The following is a 14145-nucleotide window of genomic DNA, read 5'->3' as shown; positions in this document are numbered from 1 at the left end:
GGGAGGGGCAAGGGTCAGGTCTGACTGACCATTTAATACCCCTGACTTTGTCATGAGTGGAGGAGGCAGGAGGCTTGGGCACCATCCTGGTGAGACCTGACCCAGGGTCCTTAGCCCAGAAAGTAGAGTTTGGGGGATAGATTTTAGAGGGCTCTCTTACCTCTCTAATATCATCACATGTCCTGGCATGAAAATGGCTTTGGTACATATGCATTTTGTCGACCTTAGTTCAATCACCCACAGAGAACTTTGGGAAATACATCAGGAGACAGAGCAGATCCAGTCTCGGCCTGGTAGAGCTGACAGTCTAGTGGGGGAGATGATATTGAACTAAGACTGAGGCCTGGCTGCCTCAGTTGGAAGAGCATGTGACTCTGGATCTCCAGGTCGTGAGTTCTAGTCCCATGCTGGGTGTAGAAATCACTTAAAAAAATAAACTTAAAAAAAAAAAAAAACATCCAGGGTGCCTGGGTGGTTCACGCCTTTAAGTGTCTCTGCCTTTGGCTCAGGTCATGATCCTAGAATTCTGGGATCGAGCCCCACATCAGGCTCCCTTGCTCAGTGGGGACTCAGGTTCTCCCTCTGCTCCTCACCTGGCTAGTGCTCACTCTCTCTTGCTTTCTCTCTCCCAAATAAATAAATAAAATCTTAAAAAACAAACAAACCCAATAATTAATTGTTTTAGTGGCCCTCGGGGCCAGGCTGCTAGAAGAGTTCCCTGAGTCTTCCTGGAGGAAATGACTGATTATACTGAAATCCAAGGACAAGTAAGATTAGCCAAAGAGTGATCTGGAGGTGTGAAGTGTTCATGCAGAGGGAAGAGCCCAGGTGAAGGTTAGGTGACTGGATCAGATCACAGTGTTTCTGAGAAGGGCAGGGTGTCAGGGACTTGATTAGAAGCATCAGTGAGGCCTTGTGGGTGGAGGGAGAAATATGAGTGTGACCTTGGTGCAATGGGAGATACAGCAGACTAGTGGCAGGAAATGCTGCATGGAGACTTTGCTGTAGTATTTTTCTTTTACTTCCTGGGTGGCTTCAGCAGAGAAGAATGAAAGGTACTCCCATCCCTGGCCCTGAGATGGAGGCTCAGCCCTCAGGAAGGACAATGACTTTCTAGGCTCCTGACAACTCTAGTGTGATAGTGACTGTGGTATTTCGAGAACGAACAGGAAGGGAACAGGGTTAGGACAAAGGTGACACCCTCAGCTCCAGAGAGGAGTATGTGAAGGCTCCATCAGGAAGTTTCAGGGAGGTAGAGCCCAGAAAATTTGCTCAAGGACAAATTGGAAACTTTAGTGATGTAAATATCCCAAATTTTCTGCTGGCAAAAAGCCCAAAATGCAGTCAAAGAATAAACAAATGAAACTAGAAACAAATGTGAACTCATATCGTGGATCAAGTATCTTTATTACACAAGCACCTCCTAGAAAACAGTAAAAAAATCCCATTAACTTAGCAGGATATGAACCCAGAAGTCACAGAAAATGAAATGCAAATCATTCTTAAACCCAGAAAAAGAGGGGCACCTGGGTGGCAAAGTCAGTTAAGGGTTGGACTCTTAATTTCAGTTCAGGTCATGATCTCAGGGTTGTGAGATCAAGCCCTGTGTCAGGCTCCATACTCAGCATGGAGTCTGCTTGGATTCTCTCTCCTTCCCCCCCTCCAAATAAATAAATAAATCTGTTTTTTTTTTAGATTTTATTTATTTATTCATAGACACACACACACACACACACACACACACACACACACACACAGAGGCAGAGACCCAGGCAGAGGGAGAAGCAGGCTCCATGCAGGGAGCCCGATGTGGGACTTGATCCCGGGTCTCCAGGATCACGACCTGGGCTCAAGGCAGCGCTAAACTGCTAAGCCACCCGGGCTGCCCAAATAAATAAATCCTAAAACAAAACAAACAAAACAAAACAAAACAAAACAAAAAACCCACAGGGGCACCTAGGTGGCTCAGTGGTTGAGTGTCTGCCTTTGGCTCAGGTTGTGATCCTGGGATCTTGAGATCAAGTTCTACATAGGGCTCCCCTCAAGGAGCTTGCTTCTCCCTCTGCCTGGGTCTCTGCCTCTGTGTCTCTCATGAATAAATAAATTCAAAAAAATCTTAAAATATGGGACACCTGGGTGGCTCAGTGCTTTAGCGCCTGCCTTTGGCCCAGGGCATGATCCTGGAGTCCCGGGATCCAGTCCCACATCGGGCCTCCTGCATGGGGTCTGCTTCTCCCTCTTCTTGTGTCTCTGCCTCTCTCTCTCTCTTTCTGTGTCTCTCATGAATAAATAAATAAAATCTTTTTAAAAATCTTAAAAAAACAGGGATCCCTGGGTGGCGCAGCGGTTTGGCGCCTGCCTTTGGCCCGGGGCGCGATCCTGCAGACCCGGGATCGAATCCCACATCGGGCTCCCGGCGCATGGAGCCTGCTTCTCCCTCTGCCTGTGTCTCTGCCTCTCTCTCTCTCTCTCTCTCTCTCTCTGTAACTATCATAAATAAATAAAAATTTACTTTAAAAAAAAAATCTTAAAAAAACAAAAAGATGCTCAGCCTCACTCAGGAGAAACACAAATTTATTTTATTTTATTTTTGAGAAACACAAATTTAAAGCATAGTGAAATTATATGACCATTTCAATGGATACAGAAAAGACCTGACAAAATTCTACACCTATTCATCAAAACTTTTAGCAAAGTAGGTGTAAATGAGAATGTCCTCAAACTGGTAAGAACCATCTCCAAAAATGCTATAGGTAATATTTTACTTAATGTGAAAGACTGAATCGTTTCCTCCTGAGATTGGAAAGAAGACAAGGATGTCCATTTTTACCACTTCTATTCAACATTCCTCTGGAGGTCATAGTCATTACAATGAGGCTAGAAAAATAAATAAAAGTATAAAGACTAGAAAGGAGGAAGTAAAACTTCCTCCTTGATGATATGATTATTTATATCTATGATGACGACTAGAACTAATACAGTTATTTAACAAGTTCTCAGGGATCCCCAGGTGGCTCAGCAGTTTGGAGCCTGCCTTCAGCCCAGGGTGTGATCCTGGAGACCCGGGATCAGATCCTACATTGGGCTCCCTGCATGGAGCCTGCTTCTCCCTCTGCCTGTGTCTCTGCCTCTCTCTCTGTGTCTCTCATGAATAAATAAATAAAATCTTAAAAAAAAAATTCACAGGTAAAAAAATTAATATACAAAACTCAATTGAAAAAAAAACAACTCAATTGAATTTTTATATACTATATATTCTTATATAATAGCCAATAATTGGAAAATGAAAAATTTTTAAAAATCCCATTTGCAGCAGTACCAAAAAATTTTAAATATCTAGGGGTACTTCCTTTTTTAAGGTTTTATTTATTTATTTGACAGAGAGCACAGCAAGAGAGCAGTAGACAGAGGGAGAGGGAGAAGAAAGCTCCCTTTTGAGTAGGGAGCCCAACAGGAGACTCGATCCCAGGACCCTGGGATCATGACCTGAACTTTAACCAAAAGCTCATGCTTTTTTTGGTTAAGGCAGATGCTTTAACCAACTGAGCCACCCAGGTGCCCCACCCCCAACTCATTTTTTAAAAAGGAAAGTCACAGGACTTACTCTACCTGATTTTCAGGCTTATTACAGAGCCACAGTAATCAAGACAATTTGGCATTGGTGAAAAGATACACATGTAGATCAATAAAACAGAATAGGGGATCCCTGGGTGGCGCAGTGGTTTGGCGCCTGCCTTTGGCCCAGGGCGTGATCCTGGAGACCCGGGATTGAATCCCACATCGGGCTCCTGGTGCATGGAGCCTGCTTCTCCCTCTGCCTATGTCTCTGCCTCTCTCTCTCACTGTGTGCCTATCATAAATAAATAAAATAAATTAAAAAAAAATAAAACAGAATAGATAACATACCCATATAAGTACAGCCAATTGGTTTTTAACACAGATACTAAGCCAATTAAATGGACAAAAGGAAGGTCTTTTCAACAAATGGTGTTAGAACAACTGGACATCATGCAGAAAACAACTTTGACCCTTTCCTCACACCATATACAAAATTAACTCAAAATTGATTATGGATTTGAGTGTAAAACTAAAGCTATAAGACTTCTAGGGGAAAAAAAAACATAGGGGGAAATCTTAACAAACTTGTGGTAGGCAATGTTTTCTTACCTGGAAAAAAATGATAAATTAGGGTAAATCAAAATTTGAAAGTTTTGCTCTGGGACGCCTGGGAGGATCCACCGTTGAGCGTCTGTCTTTGGCTTGGAACATGATCCTGGGGTTCCAGGATCGAGTCCCACATCGGGTTCCCCACAGGAAGCCTGCTTCTCCCTCTGCCTATGTCTCTGCCTCTCTCTGTGTCTCTCATGAATAAATAAATAAAATCTTCAAAAAAAAAAAAAAAAGTTCTACTCCTCCAAGAAAGCACTGAGAAAACAGAAAGGAAGATCCAGATCAGGAGAACATACTTATAATATGTGTGTTAAATAATCCTTACAATTCAACAATACAGGCAGCCCGGTGGCTCAGCAGTTTGGCACTGCCTTCAGCCCAGGGCCTGATCCTGGAGACCCGGGATCAAGTCCCACATCAGGCTCCCTGCATGGAGCCGGCTTCTCCCTCTGCCTAAGTCTCTGCTTCTCTCTCTTTGTTTCTCATGAATAAATAAAATCTTTTTAAAAAATAATAGTAATAACATGGGCAACAGATATGAGTAAATACTTCACCAAAGAAGATATATGAATGGCCAAGAAGCACATGAAAAGATACACAGAATCCTTAGCCATGAGGTAAGCACAGATCTACACCAACGTGAGATAGCCCTTTATGCCCAGTAGGTTGGGCAAAATTAAAAAGACAGGCAATAACAAGTGTTGACAAGTGCTGCTGGTGGCAATGCAAAATGGTGCAGCCACTGTGGTGAATAGTTTAGGAGTTTCTGAAAGTTAAACATACATTTACCATAGGATCCAGCCTTTCTTTTCCTAAGTACTTAGAGGAATTAAAGCCTACGTCTATACAAGGGCTTCTAAATGGACATTCACGCCAGCTTTATTTGTGACAGTTTTAAATTGAAAACAACCCAGATGTTCATCCAGGTGAGTAGATGAACAACCTGTGGCCCAGCCATACAGTGGAATACAACTTGGTTAAAAAAAAAAAAAAAAAAAGGGAAGAGGGCTGGGTGGCTCAGTCAGTTAAGTGTCCAAGTTTTTATTTTGGATCAGGTCATGACCTCAGGGGCCTGAGATGGAGCCTGGCATCAAGCTAGCACTGAGTATGGAGGCTGCTTGAAATTCTCTCCTCCTCTCCCTCTGCCCCCCCCACATGTGTGCTCCTTCTCTCTCTCACACACACACACACTCTCTCTCTCTCTCTCTCAAAGGAAACAAAAGGTAATCAACTACTGATACAGGCAACAACTTGGAAAAATTTCAGAATCATCATGCTGAGTGAAAGAGGCCAAGCACAAAGCTTATGTATAACATTCTGGAACATGCGAACTATTCTTAGTGGTAGAAAGCAGATCAGATAGCCTGGCAATGAAAGTGCAGAGAAGAAGGCACTTGTGAAGGGGTGCAGGACACTGGCGGGGGTATGTTGGGTGTTCATCATCCTGACTGTGGCTATGGTTTCCTAGATTCACATACTTGTCAAAACTGCACAAGGCGCCCACTTCACTTATGTGCGATTTAGTGTACTCCAATTACACTTAAAAAGGTTGAGAAGGGGAGCGCCTGGGTGGCTCAGTTGGTTGAGCGTCTGCCTTTGGCTCACTCAGGTCATGATTCTGGGGTCCTGGGATCCAGTCCCACACTGGAGTCCCTGCTCAGCAGGGAGCCTACTTCTCCCTCTCCTTCTGTCTTTTGCCCCTGCTCGTGCTCAATCTTGCTCTCTCTCAAATAAATAAAATCTTTTTAAAAAACAAAGTTGAGGGCAGCCCGGGTGGCTCAGCAGTTTAGCGCCGCCTTCAGCCCAGGGCGTGACCCTGGAGACCAGGGATCGAGTCCCCCGTCGGGCTTCCGGCATGGAGCCTGCTTCTCCCTCTGCCTGTGTCTCTGCCTCTCTCTGTCTCTCATGAATAAATAAATAAATCTTTAAAAAACAAAAATAAATAAATAAAATAAATAACAAAGTTGAAAGGGTGGGGCCAGGAAGGAATAACATGGGGCTGTTTCCCACCTGTTAGACGGACACAGATAAAAATGTAAGACTTCAGTGTATTATCCCAGGGTTCTGCACCGATTCTCATGAGTGCCATCAGGAGTGGAAATGGCCCAGCCCGATGGAAGGAATCAGGCAAAAGCAGGAGAAAATGCCCTTGGCCCCAGCAAGGCTCCTTCCAGCAAATCAGCCTCGTGGGAGTGATACCTGTACAGGGCTACGGATTCATCACAGGGCTCTCTGTAACAGCAACCAGCTGGAAATGACCTAAAGGTCCAGCCACAGGGGATTTGCAGTATAAACTCTGGCCATTCTCACCACTGAATATTATGCAACTGTGCAAAAGAACAAGGCGGCACAATGCTGACAGTGTGGGAAGACCCTCTGGTTTGCATAGAAAGAGATGATGAGGATGCGGAGACCCTTTGCTGGGGAAACATAAACAGAATTATAGAACTCGTTCCCGTGGTGGCCACTGGGGAGCTACGGTAGACAAAAGAGGGAGATAGTTGCCAGTCACCTTTTCATGCCTGTTGAGCTTTCTATTTGTTAATAGCATTTAAAGGTAAGTGTTTACTCAAAAAAGGGAATGTATGTAAGCACATGGGACGGGAGAGGAAATAGGAATGAGTAGAACTGCTGTTCAGGAGTTGACCGTGAACCAAAGCAATTAAATTGATCATGAGAAGAGCAAACACATGGAGTGCTCACCAGTGCACTATAGCTTTGCACACAGAGCAATTCATTTAATCCCTGCACCAGCCTCAGAGGTATGGACTGTGATTCCCCCCATACAGGGGGGAAACCGGCTCAGGAGGGCCCACTGACAGGATAGAAGAGCCTCCAGATTGTTGTGTTTTCCCTACTCACAATGCTCCAGGATCCTCTTCCAGTTAGGCTGAGAAAAGGGAAATAGGACCTGGCCCCTGGCTGGGGGTGGATGACAATAGTTGCATGGAGCCTAAAGAGACACCCCTGCTTGTTTATTTTTCTCCCCAGTACACATCACACTGCTGTGGTGCCTATTCTTATTTATCTTCTGTTTTTCTTTTTTTAAAGATGTTATTTATTTGTTTGACAGAGAAAGAGCACCCACATGCAAGAGCATAAGCAGGGGGAGCTGCAGGCAGAGAGAGAGGGAGAAGTAGGCTCCCCACCGAGCAGAGAGAGGCAGGTTGGGGCTCTATCCCAGGACCCTGGGATCATGACCTGGGTGGAAGGCAGATGCTAAACCGACTGAGCCCCCCAGGTGCCCCTTATTTATCTTGTTTTTGTCCATTTCTCCCATTAGGATGTCTTGCAAGCCTGGAGTATTAGGATGTCTTGCAAGCCTGGAGTATTTGGTTATCCTGATCACTGCGGTGACCTCCAGTGTCTGGCACCTAGAGGTACTTGAATGAATGAATGATAGAATTGGGAAGGAGAGCCTTAGGAGAGTCAGGAGCAGGGACAATTAGGGGCAGAAGGCCAGGGCCTGGGGGCCTTGCAGCAACTGGAGTCCAGGGGAATGAGTGGATTGGGGGCAATTGTGGGACAAAGGGACAGGAGCAGAATCTTGGGTCACTGCATGGAGTCCTGGAAAGATGGAGGTGCTGGTAGCCTGGAACCAGGAAGGTAGGAAGCCGGATGGGGGCAGCTCAGGCTGTGACCACCACGGTGGTGATCCAAGCTGGGGTGAGGCTGGGTATGGCCGAGGATCCTGGATTAAGGTCGGGCACCGTCCAGGTCCAACGGAAGAACAAAGACTGGGAGGACAGGAACTCGGCTGGGCCTGAATGGTGGTGACAGGCCAAGGGACACCAAGCCCGAACCAGCTGGCCTAGTTGGGCTCCCCACTTGACCCAGGTTGGGCAGGGGCAGCCAGGAGGGAGTACCTGGGAGGGAGGGGGCAGGTAGGAGGATGGGAGGCGTGGCAGGGGCCAGGGCAGCGCTCTCCAAGCAGAGCCAAAAAGGAAAAAAAAAAACTATCTTCTTAACAAACTTTAGACAACACACACCCGCCTCTCACCTCCGGGGTTCCTCCTTCTGCTCCAGCTGCTAGGGTCACCCTGACCCGGGGCCTTGGAGATACAAGCACCAGACTCCAAGGCTGCGGCGGGGCTTGGGGCCCTTTCTTCCCTCACCCTGTACCTCCCCGCAACCCCTCCTCTGGCTCCTCTCTGGCCCTCCCAGCACTCCATTTGCTTCATTTGCGCCGCAGGCCTGCTCTCGTTTTCCAGGACCTCTTTCTACTCTCCCATTTCCTGGCTGCAGCCTGGGGAAACTGAGGCCCAGAGCCAGCCCTGCCATAGCCACACAGCCCCAGGGCTAGGGCCTCTGTCACCCTAGACACCAAATATTTAAATCTCATAACCCCAGGAGCTGGGGACTATTACTAGCCTCATCTGATGGATGGGGAAACTGAGGCCCAGAGAGATAATGCTCTGTGGGATACGAACCTGTGCTGGCCCCACCCACACCAGCTCCTGGCACTTGGCCTCAGCCCTGCAGGCAAGGCAAGAGTTCTGCTGCCACCCCGTGGACACTCGCAGCAGCGTCTGCCCAGGGAAGGGGCCAGAGCCTGGAGGAGGCTGCCTAGTTCCCTGACTACACTTCGTCCCCCATGCTCCTCTCCCTCCAATTTCCCGATTTTTCAAGACCTCAATATCCACCAAGAAGGCACTGCCTATTTCCTGCTCATGTTTGGCTCAAGACTGAAGTTAGAAAAGATCCTAGAGGGCAGTTCTGGTGGCTCAGCGGTTTAGTGCCACCTGCAGCCCAGGGTGTGATCCTGGAGACCCTGGATCGAGTCCCACGTCAGGCTCTCTGTATGATGCCTGCTTCTCCCTCTGCCTGCGTCTTTGCCTCACTCTCTCTCTCACTGAATAAATAAATAAAATCTTTTTAAAAAAGGACCCTAGATGTTAATCCTAACACACACACAAAAAAATGAAAAGACCACAAAAAAGACCATTCTGTAATTATAAAAAGCAGCACAAATGCATTTTTGTGGTCACTTAGCTGATTTAAAAAAGCAGTTGTATGAAAATATATATTACTTGGGACGCCTGGGTGGCTCAGCGGTTGAGCATCTGCCTTTGGCCCAGGAGTGATCCTGGAGTTTGAGGATCTAGTCCCACCTCAGGCTCCCTGCATAGAGCCTGCTTCTCCCTCTGCCTGTGTCTCTGCCTCTCTCTGAGTCTCTCATGAATAAATAAATAAAATCTTAAAATACATATCTTATATATATATATTGCGTCATCGAGGGATGCCTGGGTGACTCAGTTGGTTAAGCATCTGCCTTCGGCCAAGTCATGATCCCGGGGTCCTCAGATCCAGCATCCCATTGGGATCCCTGCTCAGCAGAGAGCCTGCTTCTCCCTCTGCCTGTTTCTCCCCCTGCTTGTGCTCTCTCTCTCTCTGACAAATAAACAAATAAAATAAATAAATAAATAAATAAATAAATAAATAAATAAATAAATAAAATATTTAAAAAATAATTGTGTCATCAGCTCTCTATAACATTCAAAACATAATACATTTGACAATAGTACAAAGCAGGTGAGCGAAGCATAGGAATAAGGAAATGACACCCGCTAGTAACGCTAATCCACAAAATCAAGTGACTAGAACCAGAAATGCAAACGGAGAAAATTAATGTAACAAACTCTATAAATACATACTTGTCCTCTTCTATTTTCTCAGATTCTTTAACAGCTGTACAACTTTAAGTAACAATTATAACAATGTATCGTTATGTTTGTAACATATATGGATGTAATACGTATAAGAATAATAGCACAATAGCAACAATAATGAGACAAAAGGAGAAAGAGGAAATAATCTATATAGAAGTGACATTTCCAAATCTCATTAAAATTAAGGTATGTGGGTGGAGCACGGGACTCGACCTTCAGGTTGTGAGTTCAAACCAGCCTTGGGTGCCGAGGTTACTTAAAAAATAAAATCTTGGGATCCCTGGGTGGCTCAGTGGTTTGGCGCCTGCCTTTGGCCCAGGACGTGATCCTGGAGTCCCGGGATCGAGCCCCACATCGGGATCCCTGCTTGGAGCCTGCTTCTCCCTCTGCCTGTGTCTCTGCCTCTCTCTCTGTCTCTCATGAATAAATAAATAAGATCTTTAAAAAATAATAAAAATAAATAAAATCTTAAAAGAAAAAATATTAAATATACATAGCAAAAGATCATTAAAGGAATTAAAACAGTGCACTAGGAAATAGTCACTTCGTGCAGTATAAAGCAGTAAGGAAATAAATTCTACACAGGACCATACCCGGGGAGTGGCACTCTCTGCCACCCAGACCTCCCCGGGTGCCTACAATTCCCGGCATGCCTCATGCGACGCTCCCCCACGGCCAAGGTGGAAAGGGAGGGGCTAATGGAGCTACCTCCTGTGAGTTGTAGTCTTGCTGCGAAGGAAGGAGGGGCTGTGGAAGGTTGGTGGATCTGGAGCCAATGAAAAAGCACATCTTGCTGAGCGTCGGATCGAGAAGCCAATGGGCGTGCGGCTTGTGGGAGGCGGGACTTCCGGCAACGAAGTCTTGGTGAGCGGCTGCGCGAGGACATCTACTTCCTTTTTGGTGTGGCGGCGAGAGCAGAGAGTACGCTATGAAGGCCTCGGGCACGGTAAGGCGAGCGCGCGGCGGGCTGGGGGGCCGGGGAGTGCAGTGCGGATCGAATCGGGGGCCCCGGCCAGCGGTGTAGGTCGCGTAGGGGAAGCACACTCTTGACTGGGTCCCGCGCCCTCGCGCGCCATCGCTCTCGGGTGCAAGCCAACATGGCGGCCATTGCGGGCACCGCGTGGGGAGGCTTGTGCCGTGGGTCCGGCCCGCTGAGGAATCGCGGGGGCCGGGGAGGCCGGGTCTCCTTTCCAGGGGAAGGGACAGGTTACGCGGCTTGGACGCTCTAGTCACGGGACCTCGAGTTTTCAAGCCTCGGTTTTCCCGTTTGCAAAGTGGAATGGTGGGAGGACGTAGTAGTATTTCTTTCCTACTGGCGGGGCTGTGAAAAGGTAGAAGGAAACTGTAAACTCGAGCTGACACGGGGAGTGAGAGCCTTATGGCTGTGGCAAGTGCTGGGTAAAATCCTAGGGCGCTGTGGTGCAGAGATGGAAGAGCAAGCCCTCGGGAGAAAACAGGGCGGGCCCTGTACAGCTCCCCAGCCTCAGTTTCCATCTGGGAAAGAGGCCAGCTGCATAGGTCTGTTCCTGAGCGGGTGGTATTTAGGGCTAGCTTTTTCTCATATTGATAAAACGTTGGCAAGTCCGTTACAAAGATGGGTTCTTGGCACTATGTCACGGGGTTTGGCCTTGGCGGATTTTTTTTGTCTTTGCATCCGTGTAAACAGAGTTTCCACTGGGAAATCCAAACCATTTTTATTGTTGCTGGGAATACAGAGGCAGCTGCAGGTCCCATAGCAGCAGGACTGGGAAGGGAACTGGGTTCTTGTCCTGGTTCTGCCTGGTGTGGGCTGTCAGATCCCAGGCTGGTCACTGTCTTTGGGTCCCAGAGCTAAAGAGGACTTTGGGAAGATGTGAGCTGCAAAGATGTGTGGAGAAAGGAGGTTGCAGATCTAGACTGCAGCTATTTTCACGAATATAAATGGAAAGGGAAGGACAGTGAGATTGACAGCCTTGCCCAGCTTTCCTGAGTCCAGGCAGAGGATACTTAGCCATCTTAGTTCATCTTCCCCACCCTCAGTACCTATTCTGGGAAGTCTGGAACGGTGGGGCATGATCCAGTCACCCAGATTCCTCATGGATGCCCTGGGATGGGGCATCCTGTTGTCACTTTGGGGATGCAGTTCTCACCTGGGCTTGGGGAAGGGAGTAAGGTGAATCTTCACAGTTGTGGCAGGGCTCTGGGTCAGGCCCCACCTCACCTCTGTTTCTGTTTCAGCTGCGAGAGTACAAGGTGGTAGGGCGCTGTCTGCCCACCCCTAAATGTCGCACTCCGCCCCTGTATCGGATGCGAATCTTTGCACCTAATCATGTTGTCGCCAAGTCCCGCTTCTGGTACTTTGTGTCTCAACTGAAGAAGATGAAGAAGTCTTCTGGAGAAATTGTCTACTGTGGACAGGTACAGGATGTCTGAGACTGGGGGGTTAGGGGGAGCTGGAGTGGATTTATACCTTCTTGTGAGGGGCATTTCTCACCCCACAGAGTTCGCAGATTTCATAACCCCTGGCTTGTTCACATGCCCTAATTAAGCCCTAGTTTGGAATGTAATGGATACCTCTTGTTTTTTTTCCTAATGAGAGAGCCCAAGGCCCAGGAAGCTGTGCCTTGGCATGCTTGGATACTTTGGTTGAGGCCAGCACCTTCGCTGGGCCTCACGTATAAAGTGCGGAGAGATGCTGTCACCTGGGTACATTTGCAGTGATAGGCACTGGACTCTGTATATCATACGCTGCACTGGGTGGCAGCTGCTTTTTGGCCCAGATAGGTCTGAGAGAGTAGTTTTGGGAGGAGTTGAGTTGATGGTCTCCATGGGAGAAGTATGCTAGCCTGGACTGTTCTGTACACCCTGCTGTTGCCATGGGGTTTGTCCAGTACAGCAGATTGCTTTCATATGCTCTCAGATTCAAGGACTGGGAAACAGACGCAAGAGAGGCCTGGGGCTGGGCTTTCTTTGGGAACAGCAAGGGCACAGGATCAGTGAGTTGGACCTGGGTCGGAGCCCACTCACCACCCTGGCCTCCGCTATTGTCTTTGGCATCTAGGTGTTCGAGAAATCTCCCTTGCGGGTGAAGAACTTCGGCATCTGGCTGCGCTATGATTCACGCAGTGGCACCCACAACATGTACCGGGAATACCGGGATCTGACCACCGCAGGCGCCGTCACCCAGTGCTGTGAGCCATGGGGCCTGTGCCCAGTCCCTCCTTAGACTCCTGTTGCAGCCATCTGCAGCCCATTGGGCCTGCGCTCCCCTCTTCCCCAGACTGAGGCAGGACAAATGCAAGAGGCTTCTGGGATTGGAGGACGGGGAGTCCTGGGGGTGGTGATGGGGGATGCAGAGGAGGTGTTTGTGTAGGGAGCAAGAGTAGAGAGGATGCTCCAGGTACATCTTTTTCTGGAACCTGGCAGCAGGCGAACCTGTGGAGTTGATGACTTGTGTAGACATAATTCCCACCCAGAGTCTAGCCCGGGCCCTGTCAGTCAGGATCTGGTGCTAGTGGCCCCAGGCACACATAGAACAAGTTAACCTGCCAGGGCCCAGACCCCAGCACCTCAACCCAAGAACTGCTGTTTCTCATAGCAGCGGTTTAAACAGAGGTGCTAACAGCAAAGTGGATCTCGTCGCCTTTGGGGGGCTGTGGCTGTGCTCCTCAAAGTGAATTTGGAGGTTCTACACCCCTGATAATGCCAGCACCTGCTGGAGTCAGAGGTTATAACCACCTGGTCCCTAAGTTGGGGTACTTCTAGGCCAGCACTCAATCGGAGGTTTCAGGAATACCCAGATGTTGGGGTACACATTTGCCCTGCCTCCCTCCCTGCAGACCGAGACATGGGTGCCCGACACCGTGCCCGGGCCCACTCTATCCAGATCATGAAGGTGGAGGAGATTGCAGCCAGCAAGTGCCGCCGGCCAGCGGTCAAGCAGTTCCACGTGAGTGCTCTGAGGGCCCTGTTGGGTAAGGTGGGCGGGCAGGGGGATGACACACATTCCCTTGGAACATGGAGCTGGCCCAGCTGCTCCCCTGTCCCCTAGCCTTGGGAGCTGCAGGGAGGGACTGGGTTTGACGCAGGAGCCCAGTGGGGGGTGGCCACACTTCAGTGGCCCTGGAAGACAAGGTTGAGAGGCTTTTACCTCCCTCACCCACCTCTCCTTACCACAGGACTCCAAGATCAAGTTCCCACTGCCCCATCGGGTCTTGCGTCGTCAGCACAAGCCACGCTTCACCACCAAGAGGCCCAACACCTTCTTTTAGATGCAGAGCCTGCCGGTGCCCAAGTCTGCTCAAATAAACTCCTCGGGTAAAACCAA

At 48.4% G+C, this 14145-nt stretch overlaps 1 protein-coding gene and 1 non-coding gene across 2 annotated transcripts; both read left to right on the top strand.

The window, feature by feature from the left end:
• Positions 1–10635: 10635 nt before the first annotated feature.
• On the top strand, positions 10636–14145 carry RPL18A (ribosomal protein L18a). The gene is made up of 5 exons (XM_077859435.1): positions 10636–10785; positions 12057–12236; positions 12880–13009; positions 13658–13767; positions 13997–14145. The coding sequence occupies exons 1-5, from the start codon at positions 10768–10770 to the stop codon at positions 14087–14089; spliced, it is 531 nt and encodes a 176-aa protein (XP_077715561.1). The 5' UTR covers positions 10636–10767; the 3' UTR covers positions 14090–14145.
• LOC144291320 (small nucleolar RNA SNORA68) lies at positions 13381–13514 on the top strand. Its single transcript, XR_013358620.1, has one exon. It is a non-coding gene; the product is annotated as a small nucleolar RNA SNORA68 (small nucleolar RNA).

This window comes from Canis aureus, chromosome 19, assembly GCF_053574225.1.
Source record: "Canis aureus isolate CA01 chromosome 19, VMU_Caureus_v.1.0, whole genome shotgun sequence".
NCBI classification, from domain to species: domain Eukaryota; kingdom Metazoa; phylum Chordata; class Mammalia; order Carnivora; family Canidae; genus Canis; species Canis aureus.
Note: the sequence above shows the minus strand (reverse complement) of the source record. Positions and strands in the feature narration are given on the sequence as shown.

Bases quoted from the DNA above. Each gene is read 5' to 3' on its own strand.
- RPL18A (XM_077859435.1), top strand. The intron at 12,237-12,879 runs GTACAGGATGTC...TTTGGCATCTAG, and splicing joins AAATTGTCTACTGTGGACAG to GTGTTCGAGAAATCTCCCTT. The intron at 13,010-13,657 runs GTGAGCCATGGG...CCCTCCCTGCAG, and splicing joins AGGCGCCGTCACCCAGTGCT to ACCGAGACATGGGTGCCCGA.